Source organism: Panthera pardus, unplaced genomic scaffold (genome assembly GCF_024362965.1).
Source record: "Panthera pardus isolate Hobbes unplaced genomic scaffold, ASM2436296v1 HiC_scaffold_12, whole genome shotgun sequence".
Classification (NCBI taxonomy): Eukaryota; Metazoa; Chordata; class Mammalia; order Carnivora; family Felidae; genus Panthera; species Panthera pardus.
The window spans coordinates 27,362,779-27,379,435 of NW_026526677.1; the positions used below are offsets into that span (position 1 = coordinate 27,362,779).

Consider the following 16,657-nt stretch of genomic DNA (forward strand, 5'->3'; position numbering starts at 1 on the left):
CCCAGAGCTAATTCTCTGGTTACTCAGGCTTCCTGCCAACAGCCGGGTTGAGGCTACCCCCTACTCACCTCACCCAGGACCTGAGTCTCCATCCGTCCCCCAACACCGGGCTCTGGTGTTCCTCTTCCATCAAATGAAGTAGCTGATAAGAGAAAATCATTCCCGTGTGTTGAGTACATGTGCCATTGATCAGGACGGAAAAGGTGTTTGTGTGGAGGGACTGGAGCCCACAGATAGGAATACGATGGCTGCAGGGGCTTTTCTGGTCTCCCCTGAGCCCACACCACCCCCACGGCCCTCACGTGGGAGCTGTTGTTGGGGTTAACAGTTGTTTGCAAACTTTGGACAGTCTAAGTCTGTGTGGCCCAGCAAGGTGGAGGCAGGGTGTTTTCCACCTGGTAATAGAGGGAGAACAGTAAGCTGGCGACTGGGGTCCAGAGGTCTTCTGGGACCAGCTGTAGTTTGTTTTAGGTACAAAGTCCAGGCAGAAATAAAGGTTTTTTAAAAATGTTTGGTACCTGACGCAGGAAAAAAAAATTTCTAAGGTCACTAGAAACATGGACCCAAGTGCTGTGGTTCAGTAACTGATAGGCCAGAACTCAGGAGTTGGGGGACAACATGAAGACCTCATGGGGTCAGTTGGGGTTGGTCTGCGAAAGGCCTGATGACCAGCTTTGCGGCGTGGGGCCCTGGCACCGGTGGTGAGAGGACTGCGTGGGCCCACAGCGCCCTCTGGGGGCCACAGAGAGGAGGTGCACCCCTTGGCGCCATCATTCTGGGCAGAGGCCCTTGTGAGGGAGGACGGGGGTTGTCCCTGCCTGGCACTTGCCATCTGCAGTAACTACCCTTCAGGTGTCTGTGGCCATCTGCAGTAACTACCCTTCAGGTGTCTGTGTCCACCTTCCCCACAAGTCTCTCCCCTCCTTCCCCCCTGTAGGATGCACCTCCGTCGAGTACCCAGGGAGCTCAGCCATTTTCTCTTTCCGGGGCAGGTCAAAGAGAAGGCCACGTTAGGGAGGGATGGGTCCCCTTTGAGCCTACGTGTAGCAGAGCACACTAAGGAAGCGCTTCAATCACAGAAATCGGGGCTAGAAGTGACCTTACCCCTGGTGGCTGGGCCGCCTCCTCGGGGCCACCGCTCCAGAGCACGGGGGCCTCTCTCCTCCAGCTGTCCGCTTCAGCCAACAGCAGCCAAAGGCAGGCTGGAGGAGAGGAAGGTGAACTTCTTCCTGGGAGTCCCTGGGAAACAAGGGGCCGAGAGCGTCAGTTCCGTACAGTGGGGCTGCATTCTCCAGCCACCCTGCAGGCAAGAAGAGGCTGGCACTCGGCATCTGGAGCCTGGGCCTCGTCCCCACAGGAAACTCCTCCAGACGTGAGGGTCCCCCGCATTCCTGCTCCTGCTCTTCCCTTTACTCTCTGCTCGTTGCCCGATGACAGCCAGACACCAAGAGCATGGAAACTTTTTCCTCAGCTGAACCACCTACAGCCCCGTAGGAGACCCTCAGGCCTTCCCTTTCCCGCCACCCCACCCGCTGCAAAATCCACAGGACATTTCCCCTTTAACCAACCTGTTCACAGAAAGGGGCATCCGCTTCTTCCAAGGCTGATGTCTGACCCTCCCATTCAGGCCAGAGGGATTGCAGCCCCGCCCCTCCTCCAGGCCTGCAAACTGGCTGCTGGTGTTAAAGGCCCTCAGATAATGAGTCTACATTTTTCCAAGGTGATGATCACTTATTTTCTCCCCTCCCCCCCATCTCAACAACCCCTTTGTGTCCACCTCCCGGTCACTCTGGAGTCCTTGGGGACTGCCGGGGCCAGATGAGCAGTGGAAGCACTAGGCCAGCATTAACCCCCTCCCAGCTCAGGAGGATGGAGACCATTTAGGAATCTTCTTTGTTCAGGCTTCTTCAGCCCCATTCCCGTCCTGGTGACAGCATTCCTAGCCAGCCTATCTGAATTCATTTCACCAATGAGATTTCCTGAGACAGCGTAGCTTTACAGATGTCACTGTCTGGGGGCCAGATGGTGAGGTCTGGGGGAGGTGTGCTTTTTCAAGTTTGGAGGGGAACCCAAGATCACAATCTCAAAGTGCAGGGACCTGTTTAAGAATATACCCTTTGCAAATAAAAGGGCCAAGGCACAATGTTCACTTCCTCTTTGTGTGCAAAGGGGAAGGCTGTCTCCGAGAAGAATGACCTTGTTGCAAGCCACAGAAACGGACAGGTCTGACCACAAAGTGCATCATCTCCTGCCTCCCAAGTGGGGCTCTTCAGCTTAGGTTGTTTTAGAACAAAGCCAGTCTTACTAAGTCTTACTAAGCTTGCGTGTCACTGAGCAGCTCCCCTGGTTATGCAGATGCAGGCCACACAACCCAGAGACTTCTAGAGCACTTGCCATACACCAGGCGCCACTGTCCGCTCTTCACACTCAGCTCCACTCGCTCCTCACAACAGTGCAGGAGGTGGGAATGGTCATTACCACTTGCGTCTCACAGATGTGGGCCCAGACAGCAGGTGGAGGGAAAGTGGCGTGCCCAAGGTCACAGTGGGGCTCAGGGCAGAACAGTGTTGCAGCCAGGAGGTGTGACCTCAGAGCACCTCTCCCTGCATCCTGGAGCAGAGCATAAGCCAGGCTTCGGGGTGGGAGGTGCCATGCAAGGGCTCGGCCGATCTGGGCCCCCATACGCATGGGAAGACATGGCTTAAGACAATAGTTTTAAGAAACCATCCAGCTCTGACCACTGGAATTCCGACTTTAAGTCACTCTCTGAGAAACTTAACAGAAACCCATGGGGGAGGGGAAGGAAAAAAAAAAAAGAGGTTAGAGTGGGAGAGAGCCAAAGCATAAGAGACTCTTAAAAACTGAGAACTGAGGGTGGATGGGGGTTGGGAGGGAGGGGAGGGGAGGTGATGGGTATTGAAGAGGGCATCTTTTGGGATGAGCACTGGGTGTTGTATGGAAACCAATTTGACAATAAATTTCATATAAAAAAAAAAAAGTCACTCTCCTAAGAAAATCCTTTGGAAGATAGGCTCAGGCACTCACCTGAAAAACAAGCGGATCAAAAATTCTCGTTGCCCCTCTCAGTGAACTCTCCTGCTGGCCTAACAGGGGGTCTGTGGACAGGAACCTGTGGATCCAGGAGACGAAAGACCCCTAAACCTATGTAGGCAAGGTGCAGGGGTCACCAGTCCAGGCCGAATTTGCTCTCCTTGCTGTGGGTGTGAGTCCTGGGAGGTGTACATTTAATCCTCTTGGTCCAGAAGTTCGCCTTACAGGAAGCTGGATTACACACCAGGGCTGAGGAAAGGGTCTTTGGACTCATGGAAGACCAGTCCTTTTAAGTTCTATGAAAATCTGAGGAGGATCGGTAACCAAAGCTCGAGGCTGACGCAGCCAGGGAGCCGCAGGGCACAGGGAGACAGCAGATCAGAACAAGAGCACGACTGAGCCGACTTCCACCTTGAGCATTTCTCACCCTCAGTGACAGGGATAAGGAACAATCCTACAGAAACCAGCAGAGGCCCTCAGGGTCAAGGTTTCAATACACAGTACTGGGTTTAGAACCAGAAAGTAGATACCGTGAAACAGCATACCAAAGTATGCGTGAAGTCACCACACAATTCCTGTACCCAACAGAAGGGACCCGATGACCTGACAGAAGCTTGGAGGAAACGCACAGCTAGCTAGCTTCCCGGAACCACAGCATGTCCCTCAGAGGGACCACAGTGAGCACAGTGGGTGCCGGCCACTCTCCCAAAGGCTTTTGGGTCGGTAAGCCCTGGCCCCTGCTCGCCCTCGGCCTCGGTACCAACTCCTTCCGGAGATTACCGGGCAGCCAAGCCCACCAGGAGAAACAAGGCAAGGCACCACTCCCACCCACACGGGGTCAATGAGCACCCACAGGCGGTTGGTCTTTCTAGCTTGTTATTTATTAAAAATAGATTCTCTATCCCTCCCTCACCCCTGCTAGCAAAATGGTCTTGCACATTTTTTCCCAAATAGATGAAATAACAGATCTGGGGACTCAATGTCATAGTCTTTTCCTAAATGAAGAGCTCAAGCTTTCCAGGGACACAGGGCAGCAGGCCTGCGGAGCCAAGAGAGGAATGCTTCAAGGCAGAGCAAAGCCCAGCGCACAGAACAATGACCTGCCGCGGCCACGTGGTTGGACCAGAGCTCCTGCTGCTCTAGGCCACGACGAGAGGCCCAGGGCTCCATTAGGGGCCTCCTGAGCATCACCAGAAGGCTGTGCATTTAATGTCTGAGAAGGGACAAGAGTCAGCGTGGCTTCCAACAGGTGGGAAGGGGCCAAAACAGCTGGGCCCAGAGCAAAGTGTGAACTTATGGGGGGAAAAAAGACCTGGACAGGGGGAGGGGAGGCAGGCCCTCAGCAGCACCAGAGGTTTGTCCAACCGTCCAGTTCTAAGCAGACCAGCACAGAAGGGATGTCGCCTTAAGCCAAGCTTGGCCCACGGACTGAACTCCTGAGCAGCTTCTGGGTCTGATGGGGACTTCGTTGCTTTTAACATCCAGGCCGCCACCCGGTCCAGCCAGAGACAGTTCAGCACGTCAGACTCCTCTCCTTACGCGTCAGCCACGGATGCCCACCTTCCTATTTCTTCCACTTCAGTTTCGTATCTTTTTTATTCTTCATGTCTCTGTTTTTCTTCAACTTTTTGTTCTGTTTGGGTTCTTGTTTGGCTTCCAGCTTCCTTTTCTTGTCACTAGAGAGACAAAAAAAAACAAAAAACAAAAAAAAAAAAAACCCACAAATAGAAAGAGAAAATGAAATATGCACAGATCTGTAACATCTTTCAGACTGCTTTGCTTCAGGCTTGCTTTGCTTTGTCTGAAAACGGGTTTTCACCATCTGAAACATTAATGAGACAGAAATGTTCTCTGCAAGCCTACCTGCACGCCAGACACTGTGCTGGGGGGAACATGCCGACCAGTTCCTGCCCTGACCAGGCTCTTCCTTGGAGAAATAAATCTCTCTTAACACCTGAAATCTGAATTCCCTTTGGATTGCTGTTCATTCTCCCCTCCCACCACTCAAAAGCAGACATATTATCCCACGGACCCTGTGGATAGTCTCTAATACAAAGCAGGACTCTCCCAAGAACACCCTGTAATACTTTCCAGCGTGGTAGTATTTTATTTTTCCTAAATGAGAGAGAAACCGAAAGGAGTAGGAACTCAGGTTACACGTTTCAGCTGGCCAGGGGCGGCCTCGCTGACAGCTTAGTACCAGAGTCATTCGGCAAAGGACTACCACCTTCCTTCCCTTTTGCAGGTTAAAGATTCTCTCCAGTGGCATTTCGTCCTAGGAACAAACACCTCCCTATGACGAGAGAGCAAACAGTTCCATCCACAGACCACTACCATCACCTGAATGAAATGACCTCTCAAAAAAGAAAAGCAAGGCCTCAAAGAATACGATGATAGGTATCAGTGTTTTTATCTCCAAGAGTAGAACTGATTCAGAGAACTTCAAGCAGATCTGCCACAGAGGCCAGTGAAAGCAGGAGGCTCCTCACCAGCAGTGACACAGCCAAATGGCAGGAAAAGCCAAGCTCCGAGGGACGCGGAACCAGCGGGGTCCACACCAAGCACACGCCCCAGCCTTTTGTTCCAGTCAAAGCCACCATGCTCAAGGCCAGAGCCATCACAGGCCCTGTGCGTCATCTGCTATCCTGGCCAAACCAGAAACTAGGACACGATGACAGTGAGCTCTCGTGCCACATCTGAGAGCATCCGGGGATTGAGGCTGGCAGCACTGCTGGAACCTTCAAAATGCCACAGTAACTTTATGGAGACTGTAGGAGACAGTATCTGATTTCTGGGATCTATAGTTCCTAGAGTCACAAGACTTCTTCTTTCCAAATCTATCCCTCAAGGGAACCTATCCTATGGCAACGCCAAGAACTCACCTCCCCACTAACCCCAAACCAGCTGTGGAACTTCATCTCCAGAGGCCGAGGGCAGGGGAAACCTCATTCTCCTCCCCAGGAGCTCCAATACAGGTTCAAGCCCGAGAAGCCATGATCTACAAATGCCCCCCTCTGCAGAGAAGCAGCTGGAGGGGGAGGTTTTCAAGCAGGGCCTCCTGGGATCCCCAACTCTTCCAGGTGGGCCCCAAGGGGGAAACTGTTTTCACAACAATACAAACACACTGTCTGCCCCTCACTTTCACTCTCACAGCTGTCCAGTCTTCCAGAAGCTACGAGGTGTGCGATGGCACCAGAATGAACACAGAAGCAGAGGAGTCAGCTGCTGTCTATTAACCCAGACAGCGTTTGCAAAACGTAAATGTACAACAATGCCACTCTTAAGACTTTTGTGGGCAAAGGCTATTTTTCTAAACAACAAAACCATAATGAGTCCATGATTGTTAATTCTGGATGAATTTTTTAACATCTCAGTTTACTTCTAACATGGAAAATATTGATAGATATAACCCTCATAAACAAAAGTCCTTTGGGGGCCCTCAATTTTTATGATGCAAAGGAACTCTAAGACCCAAGATTTGGGGAATCACCAGCTTCAAGCAAGGGGAATACAGCAGGTAAAACTCCAGCCTCAGCAGTGGACACACCTGGTCCTGACCCCGGCTCAGCCTCTTACTGGCTGGATGCTTCTTGGGAAGTTACTTAACACCCTGGAGCCTCGGTCACTTCTTTTTTAGAGCAGTGCTGGTAATAAAGCAGGCACCGCCGTTGTGAGGGTGCACAAGACACCACACTAATGCCCACAAGAGCCCCATGGCCCTGCCTCGTCTGTAAGAAACACGATACCAAAGGAGCTACCCTCAAGGAAAGAGTAGTGATTTCGTCCCTCAAAGCTTTTGCTTCGACCTCCTATTTCCTAATGAAAGTCACTAGAGGAGCTGAGAGACCAGAAAGCCTCTCCTGCCAGAAGTCTGTTGGGTCCTCACCTCTTCAGGCTGACAATGGAGGCATTCTCCCCAGCTTTGTTCAAAACTTCATTCCATTCTTCATCATCTCCACGGATTATGTATCTAAAAAAAAAAAAAAAGGAAAATCTCAAAGCCTGCTCAAAAGAAGATAGAGTGACAACATTCTCAGCAGACATGGCCCATCACAAAGGCCCGGCCAGCCGCACCAGCGTGAACGGCAGAGGGAAGGGGCACTTGCACACTAGGGAGCTTCATGGGAGCAAGGAGGGCCACAGGGCCTGCCAGGAGTCATACTCTCACTAACTGTCCAGCAGGGGGAGCCTCCTATGGCCCCACAAGCATCTTGCTCACTCCCACCTCAAGAGGCATGGTGCCCACAGGCCCCGGAATCGTGCCTCCCTGCCCCACCTCGCCCCACCTCTCTCAGGCCAGCAGCCCCAGCAAGTCAGGGTTTTGATACTGTGAATTGAGGGCAGAGCTCAAAACCCTGCCCAGGGACCTCCAGGGTCCTCCATCTCATGTGTCCAACAACCACCATCTCTAAAGGACTCAGTCAGGGGGCTACAAGTCAACGAAGCTCAGAGGCCACTAATTCTAGAAACTTCATTTACATCAACCCACAGAGCGGATGACACCATTACAGCTGAAGCTCAGGGGGACTAGGAGTCCTAGTTCACAGAGGGTTCTAGAACAAGGGGTTTTGGTTTATTTGTAGGCAGTAGAATCCTTTCTTGAATCAACTTTACATGTAAAAGCCAAACAGAGAAAAGCAGCCATTGAAAATGGATGTTCATCAATTAGCACCCCTCCCTGGGGACCTGAGGGAAAATCCTCAAAATACACAGAGTGAGTTAGAGAGGTTTTAACTGTTTGGCTTCTAAAATGGTGCCATGTGACAGCTGCCAGGGCACCCGGATATGGATCAGAAGGGAGCTGCAGACAGGTCCCCCAGGGTCCTCAAGGCCAAGGGGGAGCCTCCACTCCCCATGAGCGGTGCGGGGGCCTTACTGAGAGAGGTCCATGTTCTTCAGCTTCCCCACTTCTTTCTTGTGTTTCTCCTGGAATTCCTTTGCTGCTTCATCCTGCGGTCAAAGCCCCAGAGACAGAGCAGATCAGAGCCGAGCAGAGGACAAATGACAGAAAAAGAGGGCACGGTATCACTATGAGAGCAGATAGCTCCTTCTCCTCGGTTCACCCCCTCCCCCGCCATCAGAGGCAGCTCTTACTAAAAGAATATCAAATGTGTGTTTGCAAAAGCCTGAAAGGACAAACAAGCTGTCAGTAGCAGTGCTGGACCGCCTGCACACACCCACTCGGGGGGCATCGCACGTCGGGGAGTGAGAGCGCGAGCACACACAGGCCAGGGGGACTCCGCTGCGTCAGGGCGGAGGACTCTCCCCCCAGGGCGACGGGTGCGCCTCCAACATTCCCACGCTTTCAGCGGGTCCTACCAGGTCATCACTGAGGGTCTTCATCGTGGGCTCCATAACCACATCCTTCACTGCCGCCATCTGCTCCTCAATGGCCCTCTCCTGCACTTCATTAAACAGCTGCAAGACAACGGCCGAGAGATGAAGCGGAGCGGCAGCTGGGACCCCGTCACTCACTACCGAGTCACTTAGCACACACTTCACATGGGCAAGAGTGCACCCCTTCATGGTAAGAGTAGAAAAACACAGACTGGAAGATAGCAAATTCCTAACAGTGGTGCCGCCCCTGGGAGAAAGCACAGGAACATTCCATATAGAGCTGAAGGCCCCTATTTCTTCGTGTGAGAGCGACAGTGAGTGAGTGAGTGAGAAGATCTGCAACAAATAAGGCCAAACGTTAACATCTATTTGTTTTAGGGCAGGGAGTGAGTTTGTTGAATTATCTGAAACAGATCAAAACCCTGCCTTCAGATGACATTACCTTCACCACTTTGCGGATGATCCGGTTGAAAAGTCCCATCAACTGGCCTGAGGGCAGCTCAATCTCCTTTTCCAGCTGATCCACAGACTTGTGCTGGAGGCCAATGCCTAAGAGAAGAGCCTGGAGGATGGAAAATCTGCTGGAGTGGCCACTAGGACAGGCCCTTACCCATTAAAAGGGCACGGAGAACCAGTCACTTTCTTTTGACCAAAGCTATCTGCCACAAAATATCGACTGGTATGGTCTGTTCTGGCATCTTCTCTTTCACCGTGTTACTGAAACCACCAAGAAATGCTTCCTCCTCCTGAAATCCCCAAACTGATTATCCTGACAAACAGCTGCTTCACAGCTGCATTTTAAATTACACAGTGCCCTTGAACCTCTGCTAAGGTAGAGTTAGAATCAAGGCAATGTGGTGGGGTGGGAAGAATGTGAGTTCAACCTGCAGCTCTTCCTCTGACTGTATGGCCAGGCACATGAGTCAACTTCAGAGCCCAAGTGTCCCCCCACCTGTAAAACGGGGAGAACACTACCCACCGATCAGAACCGTAAGGAATCAAATGCACAAAATTACATCAGAGCATCCAACTGAATGGGCACACAAGCAGCAGATAACCTACTGACTGGGCCGCAGACAGGGACAGGTCCCCCAGCTGGTTTAGGAAATACATCCGGGAGACGGCCGGGATCAGGTCCATGATGAGATGATAGTCCACCATGTTCCGTGAGTACATCTCCAGCCTCTTCAGGTCATAGGGGAGGAAGAGGGCTTCCAGTTCGGCCCGGCACAGTGCTGTCCAAGCAACAGAGCCAGACACGTTAGAGCAGCCGGACGTCCTTGCAAGGCCTGATGGGGTTCCCAAGTAACACACAGCGGTCCCCTGGTGGCGCCCTAACAGCTGCTCCTCCACAGGGCTTCCTCTGGGCCAGCCCTGACCTTTCTCTTGCCAAGGGCAGGCAGCCTCAAGCCACGCAGGGAGGGCGGACGGTTGGCATGTCTCCCTTGCTCAGAGTTCCACGCCAGCCCATCAGACCAAGGAAAGGCTCCAGCGTCCCAGGGATAGAGGAGCACAACACTCCTTCCCCACTTTGCCACTTCTCCTCAGGACCCAGCTTCACAGAAAGTGTGTATGCTCTGCCCAGTTTGAGGAAAACAGATTTTTCCATTAAAATATAATTGGCAAAAAAAAAAGAAAAAAGAAAAGGTGCACACACATACCCAGCAGCAGAAAAAACCTACAGCTATTAATACTAATGACCCATTACACTTTTTAATATTTTAAATATTCCAACAGAATTTACATGTCCAAAGCATTTCCCATGTGTCAGCCACAGGAGAAGGAGTACATATTCTTATTACAAATTTCATGAATGAGGACACTGAGCCTTAGAATTGAGCTGGTTACCCTAGCTCACAGAATTTAAATCAAGTTCCACAATTAACTAGCTATATGAACTTATTTGACACCCAAAGTCTTGTTACAAAGATGGAAAGTATTGTGGGCGTAGGTGCCCCTAAGGCAGAGCAGGGCCAACTAGGACAAGGGCGGGAAGGGGGGTCAGCGGGAGATGCAGGCCGGGGGCCCATCCCTCAATTCTTAAGCCAGCCTTCCTGGACCACCACGCCCACCTCCTGCCTCCACAAAACCAAGCCACTACCAGCCCTCTGCGCCAGTCCTCGAGGCTCACCTGGCTGTGCTGGCTTCCCGATGTTCCTGTTCTGAATGATGTTCAGAGCCAGGGGAGGCGAAAAGGTGCCGAACTGGTAGGACAGCAGGGCTAAGAACCGCCTTCGGAAGTCTGTGGAGGACAACCGCACAGAGTCAGAGGTCTGGGGGCCGCCTGCCTGTCACCTGTCTCCCTTCTACTCTAATTTACCTTTCCAAAAGGCCGGGAGCCAGGCTCCCTGGTCAGCCTCATCCTCATCAGTCAGTGTCTTCAGCATGATGCACGAGTGTTCTCCAGTCAGGTCATTCTGGAAACACAAATGCCTACTTGGTACCAAGAACACCCTTTTCTGAAGAAGCTGTCATTGTTGAAGGGCAGGAAGACACAGCGCTTCCAGAGGCGTCTCCTTCCTCTCAGCTAGGAGAGCCCCCCACGCACTGCCTGCATGTCCACACAGCCTCAATTCCTGCATAACAGCTTTCAGAGGCCCCTCGGTTCTGTGACTTCCTAGCAGGTGCCGCAGGAGTGGAGCAGAGCGGTTCAGATCATCCGAGCACAAGGTCTGCTCCAGACCCATGGAAGTGAGCCACTCGCACGCCATCAGGTCAGATTCTGAACTCTGAGTCATTACAGCTTAAACTCCACATGATCCAATCAACAGGTTTTGGGTAACTTACAACAAAACTCCCTGCCCCAAACCTAGAGTTCCCATACTGGCAACCAGCTTGCAAATGCAAGTTTCTCTAGGTGCTAAAATAGTGAACATAGGTCTTTACGTTTTTATTACATAACAACCACAAACCCCACACAATAGAAACATCTACTGGATTTTGACCAAAGAGCACTCACATAGCAAAATACCCACACCATGTCACAAATGAGTGGCACACCGCACAAGAGCACAGGGATAAACCGTGGTCTATGCTGAACTCAATGGTCTGCACAAACCTCACAGCCGACCAGCAAATTTAAGCCCAGCCTCAGCCCCACTCACTGACAAGGACCCAGCCCACCTGGGAGCTGCTCTGCCCACACAGAAGCAGCCGAACACCCAGTGGTCTTCACCAGCCCACTTTAAACTCTCAAATGGGCACCGCCCGTGGAAACTGGGGGCTTTGTGCACTCCAAAACAATCAAACCTCCAACCCCCCTTCTCTCAGCCTCCCATCTGGGAAAACAGAACTTCGTCCTCCCAGCACCAACCCAACCAACTGACCCACACCTTCTGTGCCCAAACTCTCTGCCTTCCCTGTTGCTGTGAAGGATGAGGTGGCCACCTCACCCCCTGCACCCAGGGTCCTACTCCCCCTGCCTCGAGGTCTGCAACCAGCCTGTCACCTGTACTATGATTTGTGTGATCTCTACAGAATCATACCCTGCAGCAAACAACCATGTTCTAGAATCTCCCACCAGATAAACTCCCCTAAATGCCAGTCTCCCTGCAGCTACCTTGTTTCTCTGCCCCTTTTTCTTCCCATATGAATCATCTATTTCCTCACTTTCCATTCTCTCCAGTTAGGATGAGCCCTGAGCTCTCCAGGAGCTGCCTTCCTTCTAATCACCACTGTCCATTGACCATTTATTTGTCCTCAGCTTACTTGCTCTCCGAAAGCCACTAAGTCCCTTTCTTGAAACACTGGTTAATCCTGGCTTCTAACACGCTCCCCAACTTTCTCCTCCACCTCAAGGCCACTCTGCCATCTCCTGACTCATTCCTCCAAAGGCTGGACAGTCCAGGACGCACCCTCAGTCCACTTTCAGTCCAAGCTTTCGATAACTTTTAAAATGTACTCATTCACTGAAAAGTATTTACCGAACACGATACCACACGTGGTAGATGATATTAAGTGCTGGGGTTACAGCTGTGAAGAAAACAAAGTCCTTGACCCCGGGGAGTATATTCTCTTGAGAATACGCTCCCAAGTGTCCATCTCCAGCCCCAACCTCTACCTGGAGTGCCAGACTCCTGCAGGCCACCGCTTGTCTCTGTCCCCATCGGGCATCTGACAAGCATCTCCCACTGTGCCAGGGCATTCCCGCTGTCACCTCAACCTGTCCCTCCCCCGGCGGCTCTTCTCGGCAAATAACACCTCCATCTCCCAGTTTCTTACTGACTCTCAAGCCAGAAACCTAAGAATTATCCTCGATTTTTTTTTTAAATGTTTTATTTATTTTTGAGACAGGAAGAGACAGAGCATGAACAGGGGAGGGTCAGAGAGAGGGAGACACAGAATCTGAAGCAGGCTCCAGGCTCTGAGGTGTCAGCACAGAGCCCGACGCGGGGCTCGAACCCACGGACCGTGAGATCATGACCTGAGCCGAAGTCGGACGCTCAACCGACTGAGCCACCCAGGCGCCCCATATCCTCGATTCTTTTGGTTCGCTCATCTTGCAATCCAATCCTTCAGTTCTAGTCAGTGTCACCCCCAAACATGCCCAGCCTCGGCCACTTCTCTCCATCTTCACTGCTTCCTCCTCAGCCCACACCCCATCTCTCGTCCACCCACATCCTCGCCTCCACTCTTGGGCCACCACCATCCACTGTCTACACAGCAGCCACAGCTCCTGAACACCTTCCTCCAACTGGAGGGAAGAAAACAGAGTCCCCAGCCAATGACCCACGCCAACCTTCTTTTGTCGCTTTCAAATCACCGATTCACTTCCACCTCAGGCCCTGCACTTGTTGCTTAGAAACATGTTTTTCAGGGTGCCTGGGCGGCTCAGTCAATTAAGCATCCAGCTCTTGATTTCAGCTCAGGTCATAATCTCACAGTTTGTAAGATCAAGTCCCGCATCCGGCTCTGCGCTGACAGCAAGGAGCCTGCTTGGGATTCTCTCTCTGCTCTCTCTGCCCCTCCCCCACTCACTTGCAGGCTCTCTAAATTTAAAAACAAAAAAAAATAATAAAAATAGAAACACCTTTTTCTCTAGGACCGTCCATGTGGCTAGTGCATTATGCTCAGGGTCCAGTTGGAAAGGCCACCCCTCAGAAGCCTGACCACTCAGTACGCTACACTTCCAATTTTTTCTTCACGGCACATAGCGTAACCTAAAAAACTTCTCATTTCTTCACTTTCTTGTTGCCTAATTCTACCCATTAGAAAATAAGTTTTGTGGCTTACCTTACTCATTGCAGGTGCTAGATTTTTTTTTTAATGAACTCCCAGTAACTCTCTCCCTTCCATAATAATCCTCCATGGCTTGGTCATCCACGTAATCACATCCCTCCTTCACATACCTGAGGCTGCGCATCTGCAAGCCTGTCCTAAAGACACTGTTACACTTTTCACAAATTCTAGGAGGCCCCCAGGCTGCAGGATTCCAGAATTTGACGAACGAGTCCACACGCACTTCTGCCATTTTACAATCAAGCACAAAGCCAGGTACACACCGAGTGTGCACCACACAGTGGGGGAGCGAAGTGTGTGATCGCATGGCCTTGAAGTGGCGATGGCTGTTTTGGTGTCCATCAGAATAAACCTCTTGGAGGCAGGGCACACGTGCCCAGAGCATAGCAAGAGGCACCTGGGCTCCATATAAGGACAGACCTGTCACCACCTGTAACTCCAAACCCACACCCCTCCTCCACCTCACTCACCGGGGTCTGTCTCAGATACACAGGAACAAACCCAGCTCGCTTCCAGAACCTGCCAAGACACAAAAAGAGCAGGTCACTGTGCGCACCTTCTGAGACTGGCCGGCAGATGAAGACGGGAAGGGCTGGGCAGGGGTGGGGGAGTGGTCAACGGAACCGACAAACACACCAGCTGGAAAGGCAAACCCAGTCCACAGAACGCTCATTTTCAGGACACCAAGGCCACGGGGTGATGTGAAAGAGAAAGAGCAGGCAGACCCTTACTTGAGGAGCCTGGGGGTCAAGCCATAGGACACACCCAGGTAATCCAAGCGCTCAGCAGGCCTCTCATTCAGTTTGAGGAGTAAGGGAGGCAAGTCCTTCCGGGGAGTGATGACCTCTTCCAACAAGCTGACAGCCTACAGGATGCCAGGAAGAGAACACAGTCCACCCAGTAAAGGGAGAGGAAGCTTAGTAACATTCCCAAGCACCCCTACCATACCAGGCTCTGACCTAAACACAGTAAAAACTGGGACAGATTTCTCTGTTCCCTGGATTTTAAAATAGAGGCACACCACTCAGTCCAGTGATCATTTCCAAGTATACCAAGCACCTGGACATGCATGAAACCACACCGCTCCAAACCCAGAATTCAGGAAAACAGCCACGTGATTTAAAGAGAGACAGAGGTGGGGTTCCGAAGATCCAGTTCTGTCATCAGATGGGTCTGGGACTTCGGAAGTAACAAACCGCTAAGCCGGACCTTAAATATAAGGCCTTTCCCCACCTCCTGAATGGGCTACTGTGAAAATCAAGTGAACGTGTGTGAGAAGCCATCACAGTTCCTGGCGTTTATCACCTTACCAAGAAAGACACAACTTCCCTTAGACCCGGCTCGGTGCTCGGCGGCTGTAAGCTGGAGCACGCAGCGGCATTACCTAGGAGCTGAGACACAAACCGCTGGGCCCCACTCCTGACCCTCTGAGTCAGCATGACTGGGGGCAGGGCTTAAAAACCGGCATTTTTAAAATAGGTTTCCAGGTGATGCTGATAATGCTGATCCGAGGTTCTCAACTCCAGTGGCAGCTGGAGAAGCAAGAGCTTCTCCAAAACAGAAGGAAATCTGCTGGTGCTCAGACAGCCCAGACCACTGGACAGTTCTAGATGCTCCTGAGAACTATCCTCCAGGAACAAGGAGTTCGGCCAAAAGATGCTTACCTCGCTGCTGACGGTACGAATTTCTTGTGACGTCTCAAGGACCTTTTCCTCGAGACAAGGGAATCTGCCCTCAAAGTACATCTGCAGCAGCTGCAGAGCTCGGCTGCCGTAGCCCATCTGTGAGCAAACATGGAGGGAGACAGACAAGGAAGAGAATGTTCTCAATCTGTCTAAATCACCTCTACGTCCCTGAACTTCTTCCAGAAAGCCTTCACTCTGAGTCACAGTACACTTGGCAAAGAGAATTAATGAAACCCCTCAAAGAGGTCCAAAGAGAGACCCTTAAGAGTGAGCACGCTATGACCCTCACTCTCACACCATCTAGCCTGAGCCTGAGGATGGCTGGCTGGGCTTTCTGATCCACAGACTAGCACGCCCCAAACTGATGTCTCCACAACGGACTCCCCAGTGGGGATTTCTTTTTTTTTTTTTATTGTTTATTTTTTGAGAGTGAGAGACAGAGTGTGAGCAGGGGAGGGGCAGAGAGAGAGGGAGACACAGAATATGAAGCAGGCTCCAGGCTCTAAGCTGTCAGCACAGAGCCCAACACGGGGCTCGAACCCACAAACTGTGAGATCATGACCTGAGCCAAAGTCAGACACTTAACTGAGCCACCCAGGCACCCGGGCAGTGGGGATTTCTAAGAGGAGATAACAGTGAAAAGTAGGTCAGGTTCACAAGAGCTCTGTCCTCACAAAAGAAAAGCAAGCATATACAATTGTCCTGCCCACTCGCCACCCCCAGCCCCAGAAAAACTGTTCATGGCAGAGGAGTTCCTGGAACTGCTTATTCCTTGACCAGCCTTCCATTCATACCACCAAATCCACCTGCCCTCACAAGCTGCTAGCAACACGGCTGCAACTAATGAAGCATCGGAGGTTTGAGAAGCATGAGGACACATTACCCCTTGATAATCCGGGTGAACAGCAATGCGAACAACCCTTCCACCTGAAAGGCCACCGAAGTCTGGGTCTTGGAACTGTGTGGGAGACACAGGGCAGTACGTGAGCAACAAAAAAGTCCTCCAACACCGCCAACTTCACTCACTCAGCCATACCAGGGAAAGTGCAGCACCTGTTCGGACACGGTCCATGGAATCAGGTCCCCCGAAGCCTTCTTGCCTCGAGACAGGCTATTCAAGATGGACTGGCGAGAAATCTCCCCCTCCAGGCACACCTATGGGGGAAGCAGGACAGTGTAGACAGAAAGGCCAGCCCAGGTACAGAGCCCACTCACAAATCATCAGCATTCTGCTAGTTCCCTGACGAGGCCAGCTGTTTCCACTCCAGTTCAGGCTTCACCCTGTAACTGACTTCCATTTTCAGTGGAACAGTCATTACTCTGCCCAAGAGCGTCCGGACACTGTC

At 51.7% G+C, this 16,657-nt stretch overlaps 1 protein-coding gene across 2 annotated transcripts in view; it reads right to left on the bottom strand.

Moving 5' to 3' along the window:
• Positions 1-3,910: 3,910 nt before the first annotated feature.
• The window catches only part of NAT10 (N-acetyltransferase 10), a 38,819-nt gene continuing 26,072 nt past the window's right edge, over positions 3,911-16,657 (bottom strand). For both annotated transcript variants that reach the window (XM_053899842.1, XM_053899844.1), the window contains exons 17-29: positions 16,365-16,466; positions 16,195-16,269; positions 15,291-15,407; positions 14,358-14,491; positions 14,097-14,145; positions 10,709-10,805; positions 10,520-10,630; positions 9,451-9,623; positions 8,831-8,950; positions 8,371-8,469; positions 7,928-8,001; positions 6,938-7,021; positions 3,911-4,727 (exon numbers count right to left, since the gene is read on the bottom strand). In XM_053899842.1, coding sequence (XP_053755817.1) covers positions 4,616-4,727; positions 6,938-7,021; positions 7,928-8,001; positions 8,371-8,469; positions 8,831-8,950; positions 9,451-9,623; positions 10,520-10,630; positions 10,709-10,805; positions 14,097-14,145; positions 14,358-14,491; positions 15,291-15,407; positions 16,195-16,269; positions 16,365-16,466 — 1,347 coding nt within the window. In that variant the 3' untranslated portion in view covers positions 3,911-4,615. The remainder of the gene's footprint in view (positions 4,728-6,937; positions 7,022-7,927; positions 8,002-8,370; positions 8,470-8,830; positions 8,951-9,450; positions 9,624-10,519; positions 10,631-10,708; positions 10,806-14,096; positions 14,146-14,357; positions 14,492-15,290; positions 15,408-16,194; positions 16,270-16,364; positions 16,467-16,657) is intronic.